This window comes from Aquila chrysaetos, chromosome 16, assembly GCF_900496995.4.
Source record: "Aquila chrysaetos chrysaetos chromosome 16, bAquChr1.4, whole genome shotgun sequence".
Classification (NCBI taxonomy): domain Eukaryota; kingdom Metazoa; phylum Chordata; class Aves; order Accipitriformes; family Accipitridae; genus Aquila; species Aquila chrysaetos.
Window position 1 is genome coordinate 16591839 of NC_044019.1, and position 26937 is coordinate 16618775.

Here is a 26937-nt window from a genome sequence, read left to right on the forward strand (position 1 = left end):
AATTCAGCTTGCGTCAGATTCCGAAGGCAGGGAGCTCAGCTGATATTCTGAGGTGTGACTCAGGTTTCAGGAAAGCAATAAAACTATGTTTTTCTACTCAGGCCTCAATCACTTGCATTGTACTGCAGTGTAGTGGGTTCTGTGCTTTGGGCTTTCTATGGAATGATAGTTTCTACAGAGTGTATTAAGGACAAGGCACAGCTGTGTGAATCAAGTCCAGAAAGGGAAGTGGCTGAAAGAAAATTGGGGTAATTAAATCGTGACTCTCCTGAGAGCTGCTGGGATATACACCTTGCTGCTTTTATCATGGCAGGTATTGCCACCATAGCAAAATGCTTACATAATTTTATTAAAGTGTGTAAGATTTTAAAAGCAACCTTGGGGAGAGGCTCTGGGTTTTTCCAGTCCAGTTTATTGTGATGCGTGTTCACGGAACAGCTTATTGGCTGGGCTAAGGCAGAAAGTGCAGCTTCTAAGCAATACTAGGCCAAGTCCTTAGCTGATTTAAATCATTGACATGCTGGTTGAGTCAATAGGGCTCTGCCAGCTGACAACCCTTATTTTGAGTTCCTATGTAAACCAAGACTGTCAGTGGCATTAAAATGGTGTGAAATCAGAATTTGGCCTATGTACCCCTAATAATACCATTTGTAGTCTTGAATTTACACACACAAAATAGTGGAGGAGGGAAATAGAAGCAGGGAATGAGACAGGAGATAAGGGGAATTAATTTTATTTGGATGCAGGTAGATTGGAAAAGTCTGTTTTTAATTAAAGCTCCTCTTTTGTTCCTACTGTTTTCTTCGTGTATTCCGTGTTTGTAGAATTTCAGTTCTGTACCTTGTTTTTAGAAAAAGGGTAGCATTTGCCAATAAAACATTTGATATAATTGGTGATTGATGTAATGGGCAACTAGAAACCATTCCCTTATCATTTAGCAGAAGTACTGATTTTAGTGTTTCTGAGTAAATCCAAAGAATATAGTCCTGTTTTTCCAGGGTGATAATACTGCTTGTTGGGAGGGAAGTGATTCAGCGCTATTATTTAATTTTACCTTGAACAATGTCTTCAACCAGTCAGCATCTAAATTAATTATATATAGCATAACTGCAGCTTGATGAGAAGAAAAGCTTGTAAGGCGTTGCAGAGAAGACCAAAATTGTCACTAGTTACTGGAAAATAAGCATAAGCATGAATCGTTTCTTAGAAATTGTCCTCTGCTGTGCTGAGTCTCTCCTGCTTATAAAATCTGCTGGCAGTCATTTTAGTTTGAGTCTTGCCGTGATGCAGAACCATACGCTTCCAAGTGAACTGATAACACCAGTTTACTCTGCCAAAGGCCATGACATAAATGATTCAGAAAAGAGGTAGAATCTTCCCATTAATGTACAGAGTTATGAAGATATGTGAATATACCTGCATTGCTTCCACAGTATTCAGCAAAATAACTCAGTGGAATTTTTCTTGCATCTTTAATGAGTTGTGTAAAATCTCCACACAGTTTGGTGAAACAACCAAAGTTATTTCAAAGGTCTGATGGATGACAAAACTTCTGCATGAGTAAATTTTAGGCGGGTATTTTCAGATGTTTCTAGTGAGTTGAGATGCATGGATTTTTATGTGCAAAAGTAGAGACGGTTTAAAAAGTTCAGTGTTCCTTAAAATCAGGATGCTTTAATTAAATATATAAAAGCAGAGACATCTGAGTACATCACTTCTAAATGTCCCAGTTTGGGTGTCCAGCTCTTGGCATCTTGTGGTATGTTGCTGGGAATAGCGCCAATGGGAATTTCCTTCATGAGATTCTTTAGTGTGTGTCCACAGCCCTTCACTTCGGAAGGGTAGAGGGGAAAAAATGCATGTGACTGGAAAAAAAAAAAGAAAAGTAGCACAAAACACGAGGAGATGGACTTTCAGAGGTGTCACTGTTTCATTTACTGGAGTTATTGCTAAAATAGGCAATCAGGTTTTACTGAGTGGATTGCAAAATATCGTCCCCTACATTTTCAAAAGTAGATGATGACTTACTGAAATACTTGGCCCTAGATGCTTCTGTGGAAAAAAAAAAAAAGAAAGCCTCAGATAAAAATAAGACTTTAGGTGTATTTAGATTTTAGTGATTGTGTTTTGAAAGGATAGTGCAATACTGGAGCGCTTTTGTGAAAAGCTGGTCAGAAAGGCATCAGATCATGTTTAATGGAAGCACCTGTATTGTCCATGGATTTATTTTTGCGGCCCATGTTATTTCTTTATTTTCCCTGCCTTCATAGCTCGAAAATTTGCATTCATGCTAATGTGTTTGTTTTTTACCATGCTCATCTCTAAGCATAACATTATCTGAAGACTTTGAAAACCACAGCACTGCTAACAGATGCTCTTACTGGCAGCTTCTTCTTGTTTGCTTTTGTGCTGGCTCTGGACTAAATGGAGTTGGTACCATATATTTAATTTTGTCTCTCATCAAAATGTGTGACTGCATTTTATGATTTTTAAATTACAACTACTTTATTTTGGGACCTAGCAGTAGCCAAGCAATCTGGTTAGTTCATATCCTTCTTTAACAAAGGGATTATTTTTTTTTTTAATTGTATTAAGGTTGCTGGCAGCCAATGCTAGGATTGTTTTTGGAAACCTCTCTATTTCCATTTTTCCTGTTGTCGGAGCTTCTAAGACAAAGCTAGAATGTTTGGCAGTACCAGGGAAGGTAGGAGTTTCAAGATGTTTTTTGAGTTGACTAGCAAGTAAGTTCCCTGGGCTGCCACTGTGTATCTCTGTTGAAGAAATTAACTTTAAAAATACAGAACATGATGAACTCTTTTCTAAACATTTTTAGGAAACAAATGTCTTGGGGTTTAAAGGACCTCGTAAAATGAGTGTGATCATACCAGGAATGAATATGGACCACGAAAGAGTTTCCATCAGGCCACGAAATGTAAGTCATACTATCAGCCAACGATAAAAATTACTTGAATTCTTTTTCAGTTAGAGTTGTTTTTTTGCATTTCTGAAGGTATAGAGGTTTAAAAAAAATGGCATTTGAACAATTGCAGAACAATGGGATGTGTGACTAGTTCTGTGACTCACAAAAGCACTACAAATAATAATGTGTTTTGGTAACAAAAGATACAACTAACCTTTTCCAAGCTGTAGAAAGGACTTAAACGCACATTCGCGTTAAGAAACTCAGAGTTCTCTGTTCCATTTGATGATGCTGTTTTGAGGGTGACAGTTTAGTCTCTGGACTAGGATTTATGAATGGGTTTTTTGTGCGTGTGAATTTATTTTTTGTCTTGTGAGAGTGTTAAACTGAAGCGTGTATCTGTGGTGTGTGCAGGAACATGAGACACTTCTTGCAAGATGGCAGAACAAAAATACAGAGAGTGTCATTGAGCTGCATAACAAAACACCAGTCTGGAATGATGACACCCAGTCCTATGTTTTAAATTTCCATGGTCGAGTCACACAGGCCTCAGTGAAAAACTTCCAAATTATTCATGATAACGATCGTAAGTATAGCTCGCTGTCTGTAATGCGTAGAAGCGGTACTGCATACACAGCCTGACAGTGATTCTGCCCTTACTGTTGTTACCTGAGCGAGTTTAATGTAGTTATGCGGATCCAACTTAATGCTGCTCTGCCTTGTGGCCATGACATTGATGCAAGTTGGGTGTTTAAATGCTCATGCTTGAGGCAAGTGATTCTGCTGTGCGCTATCTAAGTTTTCTCCTTGGCTGCCTGGCCTGTGAACTGAGCAACAGTTTAGAGTCATTTCTGCTCTTAGAGCTGCGGTACTTCCAGTCAGCAGGACCGTGGGGCAGTATCACTCTGCTCAAGCACTTGTATCACACAATCCTTCCTTGGTTTTTTTTGTTCACTGTGGTCCCCACGTGCTGCCAAGCTGGAGATAGTGGCAGTCAGACCGGTCCCACTGCACATCGACTTTGCCATTACTAGTCTTTGTAGCATTAGCCCTACAGGACACCCTGAAAATGTCAGGACTGCCTTTCACACCATCACTAGGACCTTACCGATGTGCTGCTTTCTGCCAGCAATGTACAGCCCCCCTTTTTCTCAAGCTTAGGTACAGTTGTTGGAGCAGGGATAAAGACAAGTGCTGGAGCAGAGTGATAGTGCCCCACTTTATGCTTGCTTTAGGCAGGCATAGTCACTAGGTGCTGGAGAGCACTGGGCTACACCAGTGCCATGCTTAGACTGCAGGAGAATATTGGAAACTGGTGAAAATGGCTGTGCCATTCTCCAAGAGAAACGCTTGAATTTGAAACATTGGTGTATGCATTTGCTGCATTTTATAAAGTGAAACAATTATACCTGCTTCTGCAGTTAAACATTTCAAACTGTGAATGAGGCTCAGATTTCCTCTTGAGTAACAAGTCTTGCAATCCTTTATCACTCAGCTGTTACTCATTCAAGCTATCCTTGCTTCTCCCTCTGATATCAGCACACCCACTTGCATGAATAAGTGTTGTGAAGTTTGATGAGTGAGCATGTTTTGTTTGTATTTTGTTGAAGTGGCCAGAGGATGATGTTGAATGCGTACGTACTTAGTAAGGGCTGCAAACAAAAATAATGCTTTGTCACCTTTTATGACCTTTCTTGCAGCTGACTATATAGTGATGCAGTTTGGCCGCGTGGCTGAGGATGTGTTCACCATGGACTACAACTACCCAATGTGCGCACTACAAGCCTTTGCTATTGCCCTTTCAAGTTTTGACAGCAAGCTGGCTTGTGAGTAAAGGGGCATGGGTGAGCATCCTCTCAAAGGAAGCAGTTTGCCATGTGATTCCCAATTCCTGCCACTGTCACTTATGGTCCATACTAAACAGGTCAGGGAAAATGCAGTTGTGGAGGACCACTCTATTGCGGAAGAGAACATAAAAGGAATCTTCTAAAAATTCAGGACATTCAGGAAATAATATTTTCCTTTTTTTTCTGTCATATTTTTCTGGAAGTGGCATCAAGTTTGTGTAAATAGAAGTTCTATCTCATGTCCTTGATTATGTTATGGAGATGTGCCATGATGTACTGTACCGTGGCTCTAGTAGCACCATTATAACGGTGTCTTTTTTTAAATCCAGAAAGGGCGTGCACGCTCAAAAAATTTCTTCTTACATTTAAGAATTATTCTGAGGCTGCAATCATACCTCAAGGTTGCATTCCTACATCGACTAATCAGAGCTTCACATCATCAAGCGTAAAGGAAAGATCACAAAAAAGATGCACTTTTTTGAATGTGCAAGGATCTCGTGTAGTATAAAGCCAAGTCTGAAGGTTGAAAACCCATACTGGACTGAACTTGATGCATTGCTATTGTATATGTAGTAGGGCATGATGAATTTTAATTGCAGTAGGAGGAAATGGAGAAGTAGAAAGCACAAAACAATGTTGCACAAGTCACTTGAATTCTAAGCTGTCATTATGTTTTAACATCTATGTGCTTTTTAATTTGTTTCAAATGAAAATGTATTTGGAATACAGAAAAGGAAAAGGAAAACGTCTAGATGCCAAGAAAGCATAACTTAAGTTGAATTTGGCATGTCGCGTGTTGGGAATTTATATCCTTGTATTGCTGTGGTAATTCAAACACATATTTTGTATGAAGTGATATAAACAGTTGGATAAAGGCTCTCCACAGAGAATCTTATTATTTTGAACAGGCTGTGTAAAGCTGAGGAAGGTAAATGGAAATATTTTATTAAATTTGTCTGGCCTTTTGTGATTTTACAATTTGTTGATTGTATTTTTTGAACTTTAAGCAACAACCACTTTTCATATTTATTTCCCATTGTAAGAACGCTTGATATCGATTGAAACTCTGTATGTTGTTCTCTAATGTAAACGTGCCAGCTACTGAGCTAAATCCTTCTAGGCAAATCTAGTGTAGACTGCATACAAATGAGACACTGGCAGGACACAGAATAGCTTAAAATAGTGTGGATTTTTGTTTCGTTTTTCCTGATTTAGCTGGAATATATAAACAAATACCATTTCAAAACACAAGCAAAGAACAAGCCATTCTCTTCTCTTCTGAGCATCTCAAAAGCCAAAAGCTGCAACTGAAAGCACACTGTAAAACACCTTTAAAAGTAACGAATCTTTCTGCCATTGTTCTGTACAGCGTTATCCTAAACAGCACACAAAGTAGTAGAATTTGTACGTAGTTCACCAGAAGGGTATTGAAATGTGAGTGAAGAAGTAGTTGCGTTTTATACTGTGTGTATTCAGATCCTCCTTTTTACTCTATATTTATAGACTCATGCACTGCACAACCAAAGCTTATGTAATGAGAAATTGAGATCAGATCTGCCTGTCTCATAGCTGTCAGTCCATTTTTGACTATAGAGGATATGCCATAAGGAGAGGTTGTGCCATTTGGACTGCATAATTTCAACTAATAAAAGAAAAATGCTCTCTTCTTCACATTTGCCTTCAGGTCTCCTCCCCGTATACAGACAAGGAAATTTCAGATAAGAGATGGAAATAAGTAATTGCCAGCATTTTTTCTAATCCTTTTTAAAATTTATGGAAAAAAGTCTGCTGGCTTTGAACAGTGTTTTGTTGATGGACTCAGCCTGTCAAATGTCATCTTTAAATAACAGGAGGGTCTGTCATTTTTGTCAAATCTTTTTACAAGAAGCCTTTCCACGTAGTGGTATAAAACGGAAAGACACCTTTTGTTTGAGAGAAATGAGCAGTCATTTCCCTCAATGAATGATCAAAATGATGAGTCATGAGCCGCAGTGTGATACTTAGGCTTTGCACATGGATGCTTTGTTTTCCCCTGTAGTTGGTGCTTTCCCACCACTTCACATCCCCATCTGTGATCTCACTTTGGATTTTGACAGAGAAGGCCCTTAGGCCTTTGGTTACCTCAAGTCAGTCTCTAAAAACTAGCTCCAATGATAACCAGAATTTTTTGTTTAGACTACTGCAGAAACAGACAGGAATTCCCACTGCTGGTATTTGGGCATGATGTGGATTTCCAGAACTCTGCAGCATGGGAATGGTTGACTCTGCATGGCTTTAATTCTGTGGCTTGCCAGTCATATGTTTTCTTTAAAGCCTGAGAAAATAGCACCTGACATAGTTCTTCTGCCTCTTTCTGTGCACAACACAACTGTGTCAAAGGAACTAAGTGTCTTATGGTGCAAATATACAATCTGTTAGCTTTAGTAGTGGAGTTGGTTTAGGAAGGGTTATTTTTAATGCGGATCATAACAATAGTCTGACTTGCATTGTGTCCCCACAGGGAATTGGCACGAAAAGGAAGCTGATGTGCAGTGAACTCCTGCACAAGGGTGAGAATGAGGGGCTGGGGAAAGGCAGAGAGTTCAGCTTCTTGGGACAGTTTTGCTGCCAGCACATTGTGTAACTTCACTCTCACTGCGTGTTCTTCCCAGCCAGGTATTTTTTTAACCTGTAAGCATGCCAGGAGGAAAGTGGTGACTCAAATTCCCATCATCTTAACAGAATCATACAGGGACATCAGCCAACAAGCTGCTGAAGAAAAAATACCCCACCATAAATTGAGGTCACTTACAGGGAGATGTTAACCAGGGGGTAAGAGGAATGAGGAGCTCTCATTAAATCTGGTTCAGTTACAGTAGGATTTGTACCTAGTGGCCTTTGCCAAAACCCTAATTCCTCACTGTTGTTGAGCAAGGTACTGGATTATTTTGATTCACTTGACCATTGCCATCTGCTCCGGAAGCAGTTGCTTTTAATTTAGCATCTATATAATTTCTGATGGACATTTGCTGGTGAAGGTCACTACTGCATGTCAATGCAAGGCGATATCACAAGTTTTCCAGCTCATCTCCAAATTTGTTTTCCTAACTTGGTAAAGTCACAGCAGGTTCTGTCTTAATGTACAGTCATGCCTGAGATTACACCGTCCTCACAAGGTTAGATTTTCCTCCACACCAGCAATAAAATCTTGGCACCAGTATATATTTTCAGATATATATGAATACTAAAGTAACCCAGGAGTAATTAGTGGCGCATTCATATTAGTAGTAGCTTCTGCAGGGCCTGCATGTCAACGTGCAACAGGGCATAACCTTGTTTACTCAGTGTGACAGAGCATATAATGGCACCAAGCTGTGTATTTCCTTCACATAGCCCTAGTGAGTATTTGGATGCAGTAGTTTTAATATTATTTAAAATCCCAATATTGATGATTTTTTTGCATCTGCTGTTGATTTTGGCAGAGAGTTGTAAACAAAATTCCTTGCCTGAATTGCTTATAGGCAAATACTGCATGCTTTAATGAGAGTTCTTAATCTAACTTGTCACTCTGTTTACATCAAACAGTTTCTTCCTGGCCCTTTATCTAATTTTATTTATCTCTGATGTTCTGTTCCTTCTTATTCTTTTCACAATCCCTTTATCTTTTCTTCAAGGATGTGCAACTTGGAAGTGTTTATTTTGACAACATTACTACTCAGTGATCTCTCCACAGATGAATAATGCCTTTGGTGCACATCCAGTGATGCTCTTATAATAGAAGCCTTATCAGAGGGCTGAATTTGGCCCTTTGGCTTTTCAGTAGAGTAAATTAACACATTAAAAGGTAGCAGATAAAAAAGCTTGCCTAAAATATAATCAGAATTTTTCTCAGTAAATATTTGGTTACTAGAGTTTCCAAACCATTGGTTGCAAATCAATGAGCAGAACTGTCCACAAGCCTGGAGGCAGACTGTTAAACAGATTCCCTTTGTAGTCCTGCCTTATTTTTCCTTTTTCAAAAGGTTGAAAGTGATTTTGTGAGCTGAAGAGTGTTGGTGCCCTAAAATAGAGTTTATTTTTTAAAAGCTAGACATCACTCCTTTTGCAGGATAATACATGGCACATAAAATAGTAATGTTGTAGGCCACCGTTACAAATTCTGATGCCAAGAAGTCTGTGAGAATGGTTTTGTAATAATTACTAGGTAAATCTCTCACTATCCAAGTTGCCTTACAATAGTGCAGGAGTTCCCAGCTGGCTGTCCTCATGAGGTACTAGAACTGAAGGAGCTTTAGTGAAAAGGGCTCTGTAATAAAACCTGCTGGCTGCATGGTCAGGAAACATTATCGTGGAGTCAAATGACACCACTGAGTTTTATTGGTCATGGTGAACCAATGCCATCAATTTGAACTTTCTGGTTTTTTGCTCCCTTTTGATGAACAAAAGGAGGGATTTTCAACAAACAGAGACATCGGTGAGGTCTCTAGAAGTACTGAGCATTAGACGTACTTTTCTACCTACAAAAATCTTACCCTACCTGAGTGTTGCCCATTAAAAAAGAAGGAAATCAACCCAGACCTTAGCATAGAAAATCACTCCCGTTCTTGTATCTTAGCTTTTTACAAATTTTATTATTAATTTATTAGTGATTTCACATATGTATACAACAAGGACTGGATGTCACATGGCAAACGTGTTCTTGCCCTGAAGAGATGATGACTCTAGACCAGTATCAGAATATTTTTTCTTTGGTTATTTTAGTAGGATAGGACAGGGGCTTGCCTGGTGTTTTGGGCACAAAGAGTTTCTCCTGGTGTGTGGCAGGTGTCAGAGGAAAGATTCTGGGTTTGATCGTGTGGCATTCTAACTAGTTCCCCAATACTATCCCATTGCTCTCCTAAAACATTTGCAAGATTTTTCATGGTTTTAGAGCAGTATGTGTTCACCAATAAAATATCTTTGCTTGGCAAATAAGGACAGCAGATGTGATAAAGCAGCGGTCACCTTTATTAGAATTATGGGCTGATGACTCAGATTTCTCAAAAGGCCTCATTTTGATTACTAGAAGAAAGTAGTTTTATACATATAAATCTTGCACTAGAATTAATCTAACTGTAGCTGTAGGCTTCTCTTGTATGTGCTACTTAATGAAAACGGGTTTCTGTTGTTCTTCATGTATGAAATGTACCTTCCAGGGTTCTGCTCTGTAAGTGTTTGAAATTAATTGCGTAGATATTTTTCAGTTCTTTCTGTGGCTCGTGAAGGAACTAAGAAAAGGATTTGCACAACTATCTCGATGTTTTGGTATTTTGCTATGAACTATAGCTCAGTAGCTGATACTCACAAATGCCTGTATATTGGATGAAAATGCATTAAAACTTATTTTATATGTTGTATTTTATTTAACTGCCTGGAAATTTTAGATTCCTCTTTTTCAGTAAGGGTATGTTTATCCATACCTTCACTGAGAAGACTTGAATTAACTGGCTCTCTTAAAACTGTTTAATGGAACCAGTACACTGGTTTGCTAAATTGCTTTAGGAGGACAGAGTTCAGAAAACTTACGCTTACGTTTTTGAGAAAAAAACCCCTTCCTATTCCTTTTATAATTGGATTATGCAATAACACTGAAAGCTTATCATGGTTTTATTTAAGTCTACAATGGCAGTGTGAAAATTACTCTGACAAAAGCTTGCTAGCACATGAACTCGAATGAAGTCCTACTTGAGAGTCAGAACCCAGCAAGTACTCCTGCATCTATTCTGTGCTTAGGTACTGCTTGCATGCAAAAAAAGTCCTGAAGAGTCGCAAACCTGTGTTAAAATCAGCCTAGTCTTTTAGGCGGTCCAACAGCTGTTAGAACACAGGCCTGGGGATCAGGTCACCTGGGTTTTAATCCCAGCTGACTGTGTGACTTTGTGCAAATCTTGTAACCTCTTTGTGCCTCAGTTCCAACGAGTTGAATGGAAATAATAGTTTTCGGACCTGCCTGTGTCTGTCCCTGTTCCACTGAGAGGCTTCTCAGGAGTGTTTTGAGGCTGGTGGATGGCAGGTGGTGTTGGCGTGTTAAGTACCTTATTTAATTCTCACTGAACGAACCACAGTAAAATATGAACAGTTTTCTGCCACCTGTGTAGAAACGGAATAGCTAACCAATTTCTTACGATAAAATCTTGACACTCTTGAATTCTGTGGAAATCTTGTCAATGATTTTGGTGAGGCTTGAATTTTTTACCTTGTGTCATTTTTGGTCACTAAATGTGCAGAAAACACAGTAAGGACAAACCATCTGATACCCTTTTCCTTCTCACAGTGATGTGTTGTTGGTTATGTTTTAGTTTGCACCATCAGTTGTTTTAAAACTATTATTCCTGAACACGTTGCAGAGGTTCAGTTAATGCAACCACCTATTTATGCTTTTATGTAGCAAACTGAGACCCTCGGTGATTGTGCTGCAAATTGCCTTTTTGTACTTCTGTTTTGTTTTTTTTTTCCTTGGATGTGACTCAGCTGTTCAAAACTGTTGATGCTGCAGACTTTGACTCTGTCACGCACATCTGATTTAAAAACAATGAGTCTCATGATTTATGACTACCTTTATACTCACATAGGATGTTTACAATGCAATCTGTTTCTCACATTTCACCCTATATCTGTGGCTTCTTACTGAGGTTATCCCAGTTGGCACAATGCCATTAGAAGTATCAGTAATTTATGAAGTGAACTCTCTCAAAGTAACAGATTGTAATTTATCAACATTTTTATCGATTTTAACATTAAAATCTAGCTGATTTTAATGCTTACAGATTGGGTGAAATTACAAGGAAATTATTTGTTCAAAATTGTCTTTCCTTAAGCTTGTCTTGAAGTTTGAACTCTCGTTTAAGCAGTAAGCTCCTGGTCCTGCAGCTCCGTCTGTGCAAGCAGAATAGAGTTTGGCCTATGCAGACTGCCAGACTTTGGCTGCAGGAATCTGTCAGTGTGGTGAGGACACAGTAAGTGATGGGATGTCCACAATCGTAACAGGAGTGCACTTCCCAATTCTCTTAGGCATTCTTGAACATCACGTAAGAAATCATATACCTTTCCTATGTTGACTTACCAAATAACTGGGAATATTTTCACTTCCTTTGAATTTATTTAATTGTTTTTAAAGGCTGTGCTTACTGTCTAGGCAAGTGTAATTTTATCAGACATTTAGTCTTGATGTCTTGGAAAATTATGTCATGAGACTGCTTATTTTGCCAGTGCAGAAAATCTCACAAGTACACAAAACCAGAGTATGTTTTGTGACAGTGGGCTTTGGGCACTGCTCACGCTATGAAGTTCAGTGTTCAAACAAGTTGGTGAGCTCTGGCACCTTGTAAAAGGAGATTTTCATTCCAGTCTGGGGACATCAGAAGATAACCCAATTGTTATGATCCTGTTCTCTTCCCTAGGGAGAATCTCCTGTCCTTGCTGGCTAGAACTATATTGATCCTGATGTGTCTTTAAACATTATGGTATTTTTTAGCTATTCTGAAAACGTTTTCAAAGATGTAGTTTGAGCTCAAAGAAAATAGTCACTGAAGTCGCTATAGGTGTACCAAGTTGATTTTGTTGAGAGGTAGCTGCTTTTTCCAGCAATTTCTCAGTTGACGTGTGAGCAGTGCTTGATAGTCCTGCTGGAAAAACACAACATAGCTATTCTAATACGCTTTCCTTGTGTTTTGCCTTATGATACTGCTTTTTTGTGCACCACTACGTTTATTTCTGAAGGTCAGTACTTCCAGTGCTAAACACAAATAGAGCAGTGTTTTCTACTAAAGTCTCTGCCTCATTTTCTGCTGCCTTACATGTGGAGATATGGTATTTGATACTAAAAATAGAAAGTTTTCATCTAAGAAAAAAACCCAGGATTTCTAGGCAAAATCATTAACTTCTAGTGCTATGTGCCTGGATTGACAGACGGCTTTTTTTCCAACCAGGAATCTTACTACTGGCAGAGCAGTGTGTGCCATGAAACATCCTGTGATACCCTGTTGCATACTACATCTGGGACACAGTCTGAGGACCTGGTCCAAAGATACAGCCCTCTCTCACCAAAATGGCACCACTTTCTTTTTTTTTTGGGGGGGGGGGCGGGTATGCTGATACTTTTATTCTTATTGCAGTATCTTCCATCTTGGGGCCAATCCGTGATTAGGTTAGTAAATACCAGCCTTAACAAACATCCACAGACTAAAAATACTTCACAAAGATGCTACATGTCAGCTAGTAAAGCCTTACAGCAGTTCAGGAGCAGCAGGTAAGTATTAGTATCCTTTTGATGGCAGTGAAGCTCTAATTTGCGGTTTATAAAAGCAAACAGACAAAGAAACAAAGAGTAATTTTTAGAGCTGGCACTAGAACTAAGTTCTTAGTCCCTAAACCTGTGTTCTAGCTATTGCCATGGGTGACCAACTAGTAGACAGAGGGTCTCTGTTTTGAACTTCATTGTGAAGAATAAAACTGTTTCACTTCAGTTTGGAATACTGGAAAACCAAACCACATTACTACAGAGAGTTCTCATCAGGCAATTGAAATTACACCAAAATCAAATTTCATGCATATTAATTTATAAAGATGGCCCAGAACAAACATGAGGGTGCTGTGCAAGTGTCAGGAATTGAAAAGTTGCTCAGCAAATAACTTAAATCAGGCCCGCTTTTTCCCAAGTAAAAAAATCAATGCGGCTGTATTTCATCCCTAACTGTATTTATCTGGACATTCAGTGTCTCATAATGTAGGCTGCAAATATAAAAATGCTGTGTACTGTGAATTCTAACTTCTGGTTTAAAGTAGGGCTACAGCAGTGATGCTTACTCTTAGAAGATTTGTAACAATGTCATCCTAAAAAGCTGATTGTGGAATATGGCTCTTAAACTATGACGGATCCTCAAGAGTTACTGAATTCAATGACACTATGACAAGGGGTTTTGTTGTTGGTTTTCTTTTCTTCTTCTTTTTTTTTTTTTTTTTTTTTTTAAAAAAGAAACCTGCTTTCAAATGCACTGGTTATTCTGTCTTTTGGACTACATAGCACAAATCCATGAGGATGAATCCCTATTTAGTATCACTTCAAATACTTTCTTGGCAGGTGGTAGATGCTTTTCAGCTTCTTAGTAATCTGTGTTACTACAATTTCCTTGTTTTGTTTTAAGCTCCCTGATATTTTTTTTCCATCTATAACTTTCTCTTGTTTCAAACACGTACAGGTTTTTCCATATGGAAACACTCCAGAAAGTGAAGTCAGTGAAACCTATAAAGTTAATGTCTGTGAATTAAAGTGTGTTAAAGCCCTGTGTATATGTTCTCATTTCCAAGTAGGGTGGCCTTCAATTCCGGTTGCATAATCCTCAGCGGGGGTATTCATCCCATTGCGCAGTTCAAGGTTGTTGGTGAATTTTGAAGTGCTGAATAGGTTTCTGACCAAGATACTGGAGAACATATGTAAAGGGATTCACCCTTCTGTATTCTCAAGGTGGCAATTATGACTTATAGTACGGCATTTCTAACAGTTGGCTCCTTGAATTGTACTTGCAAAGCTCAGCACCTACGCACTGGAGGCCATGTTTCTGAAGTTCTCTTTTTCTACCACAGTGGTTTTCAGTGCTCTGATTTATTGCCATCTGTATGATGAATTTAAGCTTCCTGACAACAGTGTGCTTTCTTCTTTGGATTTTGTGGATGCCAGGGATCTGGGGACTGTATGCTGAAAGCAACTGCTTTACTAGTATAGCAGAGCTTGATGCTAGGAGCATGGTGTAAATGATGCCAGTATAACTAGGTTTATTTTTACAGTGCCCATCAGCGATATGCTTGTTTCTCGGAAAATAATCTTCCTTTCTCTTTTTCTTCTTCCTTTATATCTGCCTGGATCTGGAGGACAAGAGCCCCTCTTAGCATTCATGCAAGCAGCCACCATATAAGAAAAACACACACAACGGGTTTATTACAGATGGGTTTATCACTAAGCAGTGCAACTATTATGTGCTTACTGTCATCCTGCTATGTAACAGTGCGTGTTTTTCCCCGTGTGCTGTTTCCCACCCTGTGTGCTTGTCACCAGTCAGAGGACACGGCTGCAAAGACGGGCATGGAGGCTTAGCAAAGTAACCGCAGAACCGAAGCCATTAAGATACAGCTCTCCTAATCCTGAAGAAAGAGTTTCTCCTGAAGGCAAAAACTGGGACCTGTGGCTCTAAGTTATTTGAACTTCCCACGTGTTTGCATTGCATGTAAGAAGATAACCCTTCCTTATTATACTTGCACTACATTGAGCCCTAAGCCCCAAAAAAGGAACATGCAATCCAAGGAGTGCAGTTACAGAGAAGCAAACATTTACAGACTGGAGGAACTCCAGTGTGCAGGCAAGGCAGTAGTAAGTGCTGGGGAATGACAGTAGGGTGATTTCTTGCCAGAGAATTGGCACGCTGCTTGGCATCGCTTAGAGTGAGCAATGGATTTCAGTATTCATTGATGGACTATGGCGGTCACCGCTCATGTTGCATTATATTGGTAAGAACTCTGCCCAGACCGGTTGTTTCTCTCCTAAACAGCTTGATTTACGTCTTCATGATGACATTTTCACCCATATATTTCTACTTAGGGCCTAATCCAAAGCCTGCTGGTGTAACTGAACATTTCTTTCTAACTTCTGTTGTGTCTCCGTAATGCCACACTTGTGTGTCTCTACAAGAGTCCTAGTGTTTCCTCATCTGTCTGTGTTTAAAAGTGGGCTTAGCTGGATCTCAAAAATTGGGCATTACTGGCATGAATACTTCAGAAAATTGGATTTGGAAGGGAGGCCGAATTTTGCTCTTACGTACATGCTGTGAAGCCTTGTTCACATTCAAAGGGGAATCTAAAACATCTATTGGTGAAGAAGTTGACCTTTTCTATTAAATGTGCCATCAAATTCTGTGATGGCATTACTGCAACTAAACAGGGCATTTAGAAAAACAAAATGTTGCTAATAATTGCACGTGTTTTAAGGGGTAATAGTGGATAACTGACCCTGCAAAAGAAGTAGCAAATCACACAGGGAGTTTCCCTAAGAAACAAGGTCTGCAAGAAACAAACCTCTTACAGTGGGTTACTGTAAAACATGTATGAAAAAAGACAAATATTGGAGCTTTGTTAATTTTGTTTGTATCTTAAAAGTGTAAAATTCTTTTCTTGTGACTGAAACTAACAGTTTGTTTCAAATAAACCATCCTGTACTCAGTGACAGGAAAATAAGGTCATCTGGCAGCTATATACAAAGTATAAAGGGGGCACACATACCTGCCCAGTGTGGCAGGATTCTCAGTATTAGGAGTGGGTTTAATTTATGACTTTCCCAACATCTTCCAATGTTAGATGTGCAAACATTTGTGCTGTGCACACATGCATATACATATGTACGTAGTCTTAAACAATTTCTATTGGTGATATCTGGGGATTACTCAGCCTTCTTTCCCACTGTTCATACTGATAGCTTAAACCATGATATTAATTTGTCTTGGCATTAATTATTGCAAAATATCTCTGAAAGAGTCTGTTACTTGAAACCTCTTTTAAAATAATTTTGGACAAGTGAAATCTTCCTGTGGAAAAGATTAAAAAATTTCTCTTAAATGCTCTCCATGTAAGTGTCTGTATCTATTACAGATAGCCATCTGCTTTTCCTTTTGCTTTGAGCTGACTTATCAGCGGGATTGATCCACGCAGTGAGTCAATCCATACCCCATCATTAAAGACTGAGGCTTTTGTTTCTCCTCTTTGAACAATTTCTTATACTCAAGTAGGGGAACAAGGGAAAAAACATCTGTGGAGGATGTTTTGTAATTCAATACACCTTTAGAAGTATCTCAGAAAGTAAATACTTTTGAGGTGGTTAATTTCTGGCAGTTCCTAGTAGACACTGAACTGTTTTTGTATTTCCCAACACTGTTTTCATCCAACTAATGACAGTCTGAAAGATCCAGTGTTTGGGAGCAGCTGTAGAAATACCTATTTTAGAATGTATTGGGACTGTATCTGCCTCTAAATTAAAATATACCTTTGTTTCTGACTTGTTTATTTAAACTTTGAGAAGTAGAAATTTTAAGTGCTACATGAATGTTTCTGTCCCTGTAAAATGAAAAAGCAGTTTAGTTAGGGGGTTTTGTGGGGTTTTTTTTTATTCTCACAGTAAACATCATCTAATTCATCTCTTTGCCTTTCTTGAATAAACCAATGATATACAGTAGAATTTGACTATGTTATGGTCTAGATTTCCTTTATATGGGGTTTAAAGAGAGGAAAATATCAAAATTGACAAAAAATGTCTTAATCTTGAGAACTAATATTTAACCAGTCATGTTTTTTCATAATGCCTGTAATACATTACGTTTTTTTCCACACAAGACTCTCTTGACCCGTTTCGAGCAGCCAGGCATCTCATTTTTGTTCAGACCTAGACAGAGTTTTAGATAAACCTGAAAGGACATGCTTTTACAAAGTAAATTTTTTAAAGAAACTCTTTTGTTATTCTGGAGTAAATGTATTTATGTACCGGTATGTGCAATGACTGATTTTTGTATTTTCACATAATTTACCTTGTGTATGTCATAGAGGTTCCAGTGTTTGTCAATGCAGAACACTGTGCAAAAATATTAATTTGTTTGAAACAACTATGTCTTTCCCTACCCAAGGTCAGAAATACCGTGATAAATTACCTACTGAGTATGGAAGTTATTTAACATAAGGAGTTTCCAGTGCTGTTTAAACTGTATTTTTACCTTTAACGCTAATATGAATTCAAAACCAAACACACAGCCATAGAAAGTTATACTATCAGTCCTGACTTTACGACACCTGTAGTCATTTTCAGCCTGTAAGTTTTATCAGACTGTGAGCTCAAAGACTTGAAATTAATACAGACTGTGGAAATACTCCTTTTACCCATTTTCATGAAGAGGACAGTGAGATTGCCAAGGAACACTGGCTGAGCAGAGGCCCGCTTGTTTGCTGCCTTAGGTCCCTACCGCCCAACGATCATGTCCCGTTCCTGCCACCTCAGTGATGTTTGCTGTGAGGTAAACCAACTCTTTCCAAGTCTAGCTGTTGGTAAGGACTGAATTTTTGGCTTGCTCGTTTCTACCAAAATTAGTCTGGCAAATGGCCAGAAAAACCTGGGCTGTAGTTCAGGAAGGACAAGTGCAAAGAACTATACTTCGGCAGGAATGATCAATGCACAATTACAAAAAAACCTCAGCTTCAAACGTAAAAAGCTATTGGGAAGCAGAAGAGAAGCATCTGTCCTCCGTATGTCTGATAGACAGAACAAATTCAAACTGCGGTTGGGTTAGACATGAGAAAATTTTCTGACTACAAGGCTAGTGAACAGACCTTTTTATCTGAGAAACTTTCAGTGACAGGAGACTCGCAGTTTCCTCCATTGGGAACAATATAGGTTTGGATAATCTTGCATTTTGACACGTGGTTGATCACAACAGTAGTTACCAGTAGGGAGGAGAAGTGGTCTCTGGGCACCATCTCAGCCATCTTGGGAAGATCACTGAGAAAAATGAGCATATTGTCAGGTGTGCCCCCCCACACCTGACCTTTATTTCCCATAACCCTGCTCAAGCGGTAACCACCAGTGGTGGTCATAATGGATGTGTCTGGTCGTGTGGTTTTGGAAGAGATGGATAACGACACAATAGTCAAGGGCTAATTTGAGCAATGTACCCACCTAACCACAGTGCTGGTCAATGTCCGACTCAAGCCAAATTTGGAAGAAACTTAACATCTGTAATTGCTATGTAAATACGACTATAAGTCAATTATCTTACTCCATAAATAGTGGACAGCCCAGGGCCCCTTGAGCTCTCCTGCACGGCAGCAGGCTGCACACCAGGATCTCCCCTTGAGTAGGGACACCTCGCAAGGTTACTCCTCAAGGACTATCTATATAATCCTTTAGACATAAACTGTTGACCAGGTCTGGGACTAAGTCTGGATCCAGGTGCACCAAAACTCCTCTCTGAGAAGGAGTTTAAGAACACAAGGGAGTCCTTTCTGAACCTCTTGACTCACTGGGAGGGTCTCCTGACAGTTATGTCTGACCCTGTCCTCTATGCAGTAAATAATCAAGTGTACCTTGCCATCGAATCTTGTTAAACCACCATTGCATTTCCTATCAAACTTTGTTAAATCACTGTTTTATATCAATAAACATATTGCTGCTTCTCTCTTATGAGTGAGGTGCATTGCTCCATCCACGACAAACTGGTGTAGTCGGCAGGATGGCAAGTAGTATCACCGATTATTTAAGGAGGCATAGAGTGGATCTGAGTCCCAACTTCTCAGAAGAATGGGCTTGTCAGAATTGGCATAACTGGGAAGCTATTGCCCTAGGCATTCCCGGAGCCAAGATGCAAGGTCAGCCTACTGATATTATCTTGAGTCTGATTGAAGCATTCCAGAAACAAGGTAATGGTGAAAGGAAGGAACATACTTCAACTCCTCTGGTGCCAGTCCCTCAAAGGGAGGCAACCTCTTCCTCCCCCCTAGGGAGGAACTGCAGGACATGAAGTCAAAAGACGAGTAATGTCTGGAAGGCAAGTGGGCCTGCCTGTCTGCAAGGCAGGAGGCCTATCAGTGGCTAAGTGATGATGGCTGATACATTTTAATGTAAAGAGACAATTGGTGAAGTTTTTAATAGATACGGGAGCACAAATTTCAATACTAACACAACAGGATGTCGAGAAGCTGCCTGTGCAATCTGGGAGGCAAAGATTTAAGATTACCGGTGTGAACGGAGCAGATGTTGTGTGTCAAACTGCAAGGTCAATTTATGGCTCCTGGGTGAAAATGTGGTGACTGCTTGCTTTGCAATTAAAGATCACCATGAAGTTTCAATGTTTTAAATGGCCAAACCTGGCGCCTGCTGAATGGCAGCATGCGGTGCTTCAGCTCAAACACAGACCCCCAGCCCCGGCAGAAATTGGGAGGCCACAGCACGGATACTTCCCGCAGCCCCTGCACTCCCCGATTCAACAATGACTGACGTACCACAATATCTGATTCCTGCTGCGGTGCGAAATGGAATTTCTGATGTCATAGCTGATTCAGAGAAACAACAAATGATCTCCAGAACCCACTGCCCATAGAACTCACCTGTCTGGCCAGTTCGGAAACCAGACGGGAGGTGGTGTTTAACAATTGCTTATTGGCATCCGAATGCTGATACAGCCCTGCTAACAGCTGCTGTACCAAACATTGCAAACCAAACAGCTGCACACCCGTGGATGGCGGCGCTGGATGTAAAAGATACGGTCTTTATACTTCCCTTGAAGGAGGAGGATAAAGAAAAGTTTGCTTTCACTTGGGAGGGAATACAATATACCTTTAACAGACTCCCACAGGGGTATAAACATTCACCCACAATTGCTCATGCCACACTTGCTGAACTTTTACAGACAGTCTCACTCCCCTAAGATGTGAAACTGTACCAAAATATATAGATGATATTCCGATTAGACAAACTTCCCCCGAGAAGATGGGGGAAGCAGCAGCAGCAGTATGGCAAGCGCTAAATAAAGCAGAAATTGTGATTCCACCCAGACAATGTCAGGGACCAAGTAAAGAAGTAAAATTTTTAGGTACTTGGTGGATAGCAGGCAGTGCAGTGATTCCTCCAGATACCTTAAGAAAAATTGAAGAGCTGTGAATGCCCCAATCAAGGAAGGAGTTACAACAATTAATGGGAACTTTAGGATATTGGAGGAAGCACGTACCTGGATTTTCTATCATTTCCCCTCCATTATACTCATGGAAAGGCAAATCCTGGGAGTGGAAACTAGAAAATAAAGAGGCAGTCAAAAAATCTAACTGAAGAATTAAAAACTTATCATCAGTCACTGGGACCAATACACCGCCGCGACCCTATTACAGCCGAATGGGGTTTCGCTGAACACACTACTTACTGTAACCTGTTCCAAACTGGCTCCAATGGGCCAAAATGACCTTTATTGTTTACCTCAACTGCATTTAAAGAAACAACGATACTCTGAATGGGAAAAGGGACTTTTATCTTTAGTCCGAGCAGTTAAACAAGTTGAGAAAATACATCAGGGACAACCTGTGCAAACTAGAGGACTGTTTAATTTACTAGAAGCAATTCTAAAGGGGACTGCTCCCCGAGAAGGAGTTGCACAAAAGCCCACTATCAGAAAATGGTATGCCTACCTAACAGGAGTTGCAGAAAATATGCGATTAACTGAAGGACGCGCTAAGGTCTCCAAATTGCAGGTGTCCATAAACACAGACCCTTTTGTGTTACAACAACCTTTTAAACCTTCATCCATTCTGGATGCACCGCCCCTCACTGAGGGTACACATTTGGTTTACAGATGATTCAGCAAAAAGGGTAAATGGTAAATGGCAATATAAGGCTGTTGCATTAGATATTACCACCAGCAAACAAGTAATAGAAGGTGAAGGCAGTGCAAAAGTAGGAGAAATAAAGAGCAGTTGTTTTGGCAGCACAGAATGGAGGAAAAAATCATATATGTAGACCCTTATGCTGTGTGGGCCACTGTATGCAGTGGCTCTGTCAGTGGCAAACCTTGAATTGGGAAGTAAATAGATCCCCAGTTTGGCAAAGTAAAGATTGGCTATTATTACTAGATAGAGCAAGGAAAACACCTTGCCAGATGGGATGGCTAAAAGGTCATGCTAAGGATAATCAACCAGCCACAAAGTGGAATTAAAAGGTAGACGAGCTAACTAAAATTAGGAAAATCACCTTAAGTCCTGAGTGGTATTGATTGGGAGAATGGTTACATCAAAACCTAGGCCACACAGGTAAAGAAGCACTTTGCTCCACAGAGTAAAGGTTGGCCTATAAACAGAAAAACTTGTGAAACTATTCTTACAGAATGTCCCTGGTGTAGCTAAAGCACCACCTCTACATATCAATGAAGGGAAAACTTTATGGTCTACATGGCAAATTGATGATATCAGACCATTCAAATCCTCTGTGGCATATCAATACATCCTCACAGGGGTGAAAGTAGTCTCCGGCTTGTTTATGGTGACCAAGTGTTGGAAAGTTGATGGGTGAAATACAGTGCAAGGGCTATTGTTTTGGTGCTCAAATCTACCTACTCCTGATGTTATCCAAAGTGATAATGGGTCACATTTTTTGTGTAAGGAAGTGCAAGATTGGGCAAAACAAGAGGAAATTAAATGGCTATTCTAGACCCCATACTACCCTCAGTCAAATGGAATGGTAGAAAGGGCTAATGGCTTATTGAAAAGGAATCTCAAACCACATGAGGCTCAATGGGATCTGAGACTTCCCAAAGTACTCCATCAATTAAATAATCAATATGGGCCCACTGGGAAGCCCTGTAAGCCAAGCATTCTTTGTAAAAACTGAGCTTAGCGCCCCACTTACTGGGAAAAGAGAATATCTGACAACATTACAGCCAGGACAGCCTGTGATGGTCAATCCATCGGTCCTGTGCCTATGACTTTTTAACTAAGCCTCGTGGCCCACTTGCCTGGGAAGCTACTGATAGCAGTGGTGCAAACCATAGAATTAGTGCAAGATGGAATTTTTTCCTTCGTTTTAACAGAGAGTAACCTGTTCGGACTCTCCACAACAACGAGTGATTTAAACAAATTAGAATACCATTGCAGTCTTCTCTGTTAGCATTGGGAACTAACCAATGGCTCTTATATGATATATTACCTCAGTGGGAAAGAATTAATTAGAGACCACCAGTTGATTATGGATGCACTTGTGCAGCCCAAAGTAATGTTTCTCTAGCTCTTAGTTGTATCCAAGCTCAACTGTGGATGCAATCTATGGTAGCAGCAATTACAAGAGAAGGTGAAGATGGCACCTTACCCACTGAAATTTGAAAGGTAATCTGAGATAATGCAACTAAATTTGAAAAGGAATTCCAATCCTAGTGGTAATTAGTCAGTTTTACTTATGACCCCATCAACAAGGCCACAACTTTTGTCTTAGCAATACGCAATGCTTTGGTATATACCATATGCCCAATCATTGCGCTAGGATTGAATCACAATGGAGCTATACTCTCTATCCATCAGAACATAGAGCATGGGCCCAACGAAATGGAAACAAATGGCAAACTATTCATGTTAAATGTTTGTGTTGTATGGGAACAACAAGGATTTATTTGTGAGAGTAACACCATCAAAGCCCAAAAGATTTGTCTTGACACTGAACAAAATGTCATTTTGAACCACATGCCAATGAAACCCCTGAAATTGTACTTGTATATACTGGAAAAGGATGTGTTTGTATGAGAACCCTTTGTGATTTTATATTTGTAGATAACATTACTGTAGATACAAGCAATCACTCAAATATTTGTGTTTGTAACTTTACTAAAATTATGGGATGCAACTTTAATTATTTAGCTCCTGTTAGGTCTTATCAATTGTTACAATCTAATTATACATTGAGTCAAGATTTATTGCCTACCCCCATCAGAATGAATCTCACATTGGCGAAGAAACTACTACAACACGATGACCTACGTCAACTGCTATAACACATCCAAAACAATGGACAAAACCCCCTGATCACCATTCATCATGATACAGAAGAGACACACCATGTCTTTGAAAGAATGAAGAAGGATGGAGAACACCATTGGTGGGAAACCCTTGTGGGTGAGACCTCAGGACTGAGCTATTGAGACTCTTTGACACCAACCTGCACCGGTATCATTTTCTCCTGTTGGTGCTGCAAAGAAATACAAAGTCTTTAGCTCTGTCACAGGTATTAAAAGGAGTCCTAACAATTGGTCTCTGAGTTAGCGAAGGAAAACTTGTTGGTTTTTCGTTTCAGTTTGTTTTTTCACTAGTGCTGTGATGATAGAATTATTTCTCATCTCACACTCCAGTGCAACGTGTGCTTGGTGTGTCTGTAGAGACTGTGTTGGCCCACCAGACTAACTCACAGGAGACAGCTGAATTCCTGCATATACAAACCATGGCTCTGTGATCTTCTTACGAAGCCTAATCTCACTTCCAGAGATGATACAATTTTTTTTTCCTCTTGAGCTCCACGCAGAGTTCCCTGTTCAGCCAAGCTGGTCTTCTGCCCTGCTTGCTTGACTTAGGAGAGAGTGGAATTGCCTGCTCCTGTGCTTCCAAAAGGTGGTTCTTGCAGACAGCACTCGTGGACTCCTAGGCCCTCAAAAGCAGATTCCCAGGCTACTCTGCTAAATAGCTCCCTGAATAGCTTAAAGTTTGCTCTCCTGAAGTCCAGAGTAGCAACTCTGCTGTTCTTTTTTCTCACTACACTGAAAATCTTAAACTCGACCATTTTGTGCTCACTGGGGCCAAGACATCCACCTATCATCCCAGAAGTCCTTCTCTATTCACAAACAGCCGGTCTAGGAGGGCATCTTGCCTCGTTGGCTCACCGCGTACCTGTGACAAGAAGTTACCTCCTACAAACTTCAAGAATTTCCAAGACCTGCTCATCTCAGCAGTATGATATTCCCAGCTGATGTCTGGGAAGTTGAAATCTCCCACAAGGACAAGGGCTACCGATCCTGAAATTTCTCCTAATTGCCTATAGAATAACTCACCAGTGAAGATCAGTAGTAGACACCCACTACAACATCTCCTCTGTTTTCCATCGCCCTAATCCTCACCCAGAGGCTCTCAACCACACCATCACCAAGGGCTGTACAATCAAACCTCTCCCTTACGTAGAGTGCGACACCTCCACCTCACCTGCCCTGCCTATCCCTCCTGAATGGCCTGCAGCCCTCCATCCCTGCACGCCAATCGTGGGACTCATTCCATCAAGTCTCAGTAATACCAAGGATACCATAGCTCTGGGAGCTGACCAGCGCTTCCAGTTCATCCTGTTTGTTTCTCATGCTGCATGCATTGGCATACAAGCATTTCAGATATGCTCCTAAGGTCTCCCTGCTCCCAGGAGCAGTGTAAATGTTCCCACTAGAATTGCCACCCTCAGGCAATGCCATGCCAACCCTTGGCTTACCTACACCAATCCTGTTGGTATCCCCTCCCCGCATCGATTCTAGTTTAAAGCTTTCTCGATCAGCCCTACCAGTTTATGCCCAAAGACACATGTTCCCCATCAGAACAGGTAGATCCCATCAGGGCCCAGCCTACCTTGTCTCTCAAAGGCTCTTCCATGGTTTAAAAACCCAAAGTTTTGGCTCAGGCACCAGTCCTTGAGCCAGGTATTAATATCCTGGGCTCGCTCCTCGCTTCTAGGAGGATCTGTTCCATGGTCTTCCCAGGCACAGAGGTGAGGCTGGCAGGTATCTTTCACTAGACCAGGTTGCTCAAAGCCCCGGCCAACCTGCCCTTGAAGACTGCCAGGGACGGGGCATCCACACCTTCTCTGGGCAACCTGCTCCAGTGTCTCACCACCCTCAGCCTGCCCTCGTGTGCCGTGTGCCCCGGCCCCTCACCATCTCGAAGGCCCTGGGCTGGGCCCACACCCCACGCGTCAGTGTCTTTCCTGGACTGGGGAGACCAGGAGGGGACAGAGGAGTCCAGATGCAGTCGCCAAAGCGCCAAACAAGAGAGGAGGAAAGCATTTGTACTGTAGTTTTCTCGGTTCATTGTTTCGGGTTTGTTTAAAATTGTTTACTGCCCAACCCTGGAAGGAGCTCCTCTTGAAGCACCTAGAAGGGACCTTCATGCTGAAGGCCAGCACTTCTTCCTGGCAGAGCTGCAGTCTTCTGCTTCTCCAGAGGAACACTTGTCTAACTAACTCCTGCGCTTGATCTGTTGCTCTTCTTCGCGCACCGCCGCAGAGGGTCTGGCTTCACCTTCAACCACCCATCCGGCAACCTTCTTGTCTTCAGACTGAAGAAACCCCACCTCCGGGCCGCAGGGATCTCGGTGGCCCTCTGAGGGACAACTCCTGTCGCCCCGGCACAGCAGCCTGGCGGACGCCAGGTCATCTCATCCCCTTTTCGTGGGGCTCAGAGCGGAGGAGACGGCACCCCTTCAGGAGGGGTGGGGGCGTGGGGTGGAGCAGGAAAGACGGGCTCACCCCACCCGTGGCGATCAACACCATAAATGCCGATGCCCGGAGATGGAAGGGGTGAGCCCGCAGGACGGCCAGGCGTGGAGGCTGGGCCTCCCGGCTAACGGCAGGCGCCGGGCCGGCTAACGGCCGCTGGGCCGACGGTAGGGCGCTGGCCGGGCGCTCCTGCGACGCCGCTGCCGTGGCGTCACGGCGGGGAGCCCTGGCGCGGTGTTGTGGTGCCAGGGGAGCCACGCTGGAGGCGGATCCTCTTCCATCGGTTCTTCTCGGTCTTCCGGCGGATCCACCCCCGTGGGCTCCGCACCATCGGCCACGGCGTGCCCCCTCTGAGGCCGCCTCCTCTTCCTCTGCGGCTCCCGCAGCCACGCGTCTTCTCTCGCCCCACGCGAAGATGGGCAGCCAACCGCTTTGCTCTCGCACCTCTTGTTGCCAGGCGTCCTCGGAACTCGGCGGCCCCGAAGCTCGGCGAGCTGTGGGCCGGCCGCCGGGGTCCCCGTATTTGCGGGGTCCGGAACAACGGGCAGCGAGGCAGCTCGTGCCCCCAGGAGGCCACTGCGGTGGCCAAATAGGGCCGTTCTGGGAGCCGGGGGGCCTGCGGCCTGAACGATGGCCTCACGTGGGAGGAGGAGGAGGGTCGGGGGGCTGAGGGCCCCTTTCCTGGGGATCGCTCCCCCGTGCCCTTCTGCTGCCCCTTGGGCACAGGCGCCGCCCTCCGCCTCCCCTCGCGTGCCGGGGCTCCAGCCCCCTCCTCAGCCCGCGCCTGGGCTCCCCTGGGCGAGATGGCGGCAACGGTGTCGCAGGAGGGTCGGGGGTCCTCGGTGACCCCCCGCCGACCCGGCTCCCTGCAAGTGGCGCAGCCCCCCGTGCCTGACCGTGGCTGGGAGGGGGGAAGCACCCAGACATCCCGCCGGCGGGAAAGGGAGGCGCAGCCGGCCTGCGCAAGGCCTCCCAGCACCCACACGAGAACTGCTGGTTGCCAAGTGCTGCGTGGGCCCTTCTCCCCCATCTCCTGGCCTGCCCCTGGAGCGTGGGGAGCTGCCATCTCCTCTGCACGGAGCCCGAGGGAGAGAGGAGGAGAGGGCCTGGCGTCCTTTGGGCCGCTGGGCCGGCACCAT

General features: G+C 42.1%; 1 protein-coding gene across 11 annotated transcripts in view; it reads left to right on the top strand.

Moving 5' to 3' along the window:
* Positions 1-16999, top strand: part of TUB (TUB bipartite transcription factor) — a 172512-nt gene extending 155513 nt beyond the window's left edge. For 6 of the 11 annotated variants that reach the window (XM_041129075.1, XM_041129079.1, XM_041129076.1 and 3 more), the window contains 4 exons: positions 2834-2932; positions 3335-3506; positions 4621-4746; positions 7268-14067. In XM_041129075.1, coding sequence (XP_040985009.1) covers positions 2834-2932; positions 3335-3506; positions 4621-4746; positions 7268-7302 — 432 coding nt within the window. In that variant the 3' untranslated portion in view covers positions 7303-14067. Of the gene's footprint in view, positions 1-2833; positions 2933-3334; positions 3507-4620; positions 14068-14652 lie in introns of those variants that run through there. The other 5 variants (XM_030038307.2, XM_030038308.2, XM_030038309.2 and 2 more) reach the window with 2 other exon arrangements.
* The last annotated feature ends 9938 nt before the right edge of the window (positions 17000-26937 follow it).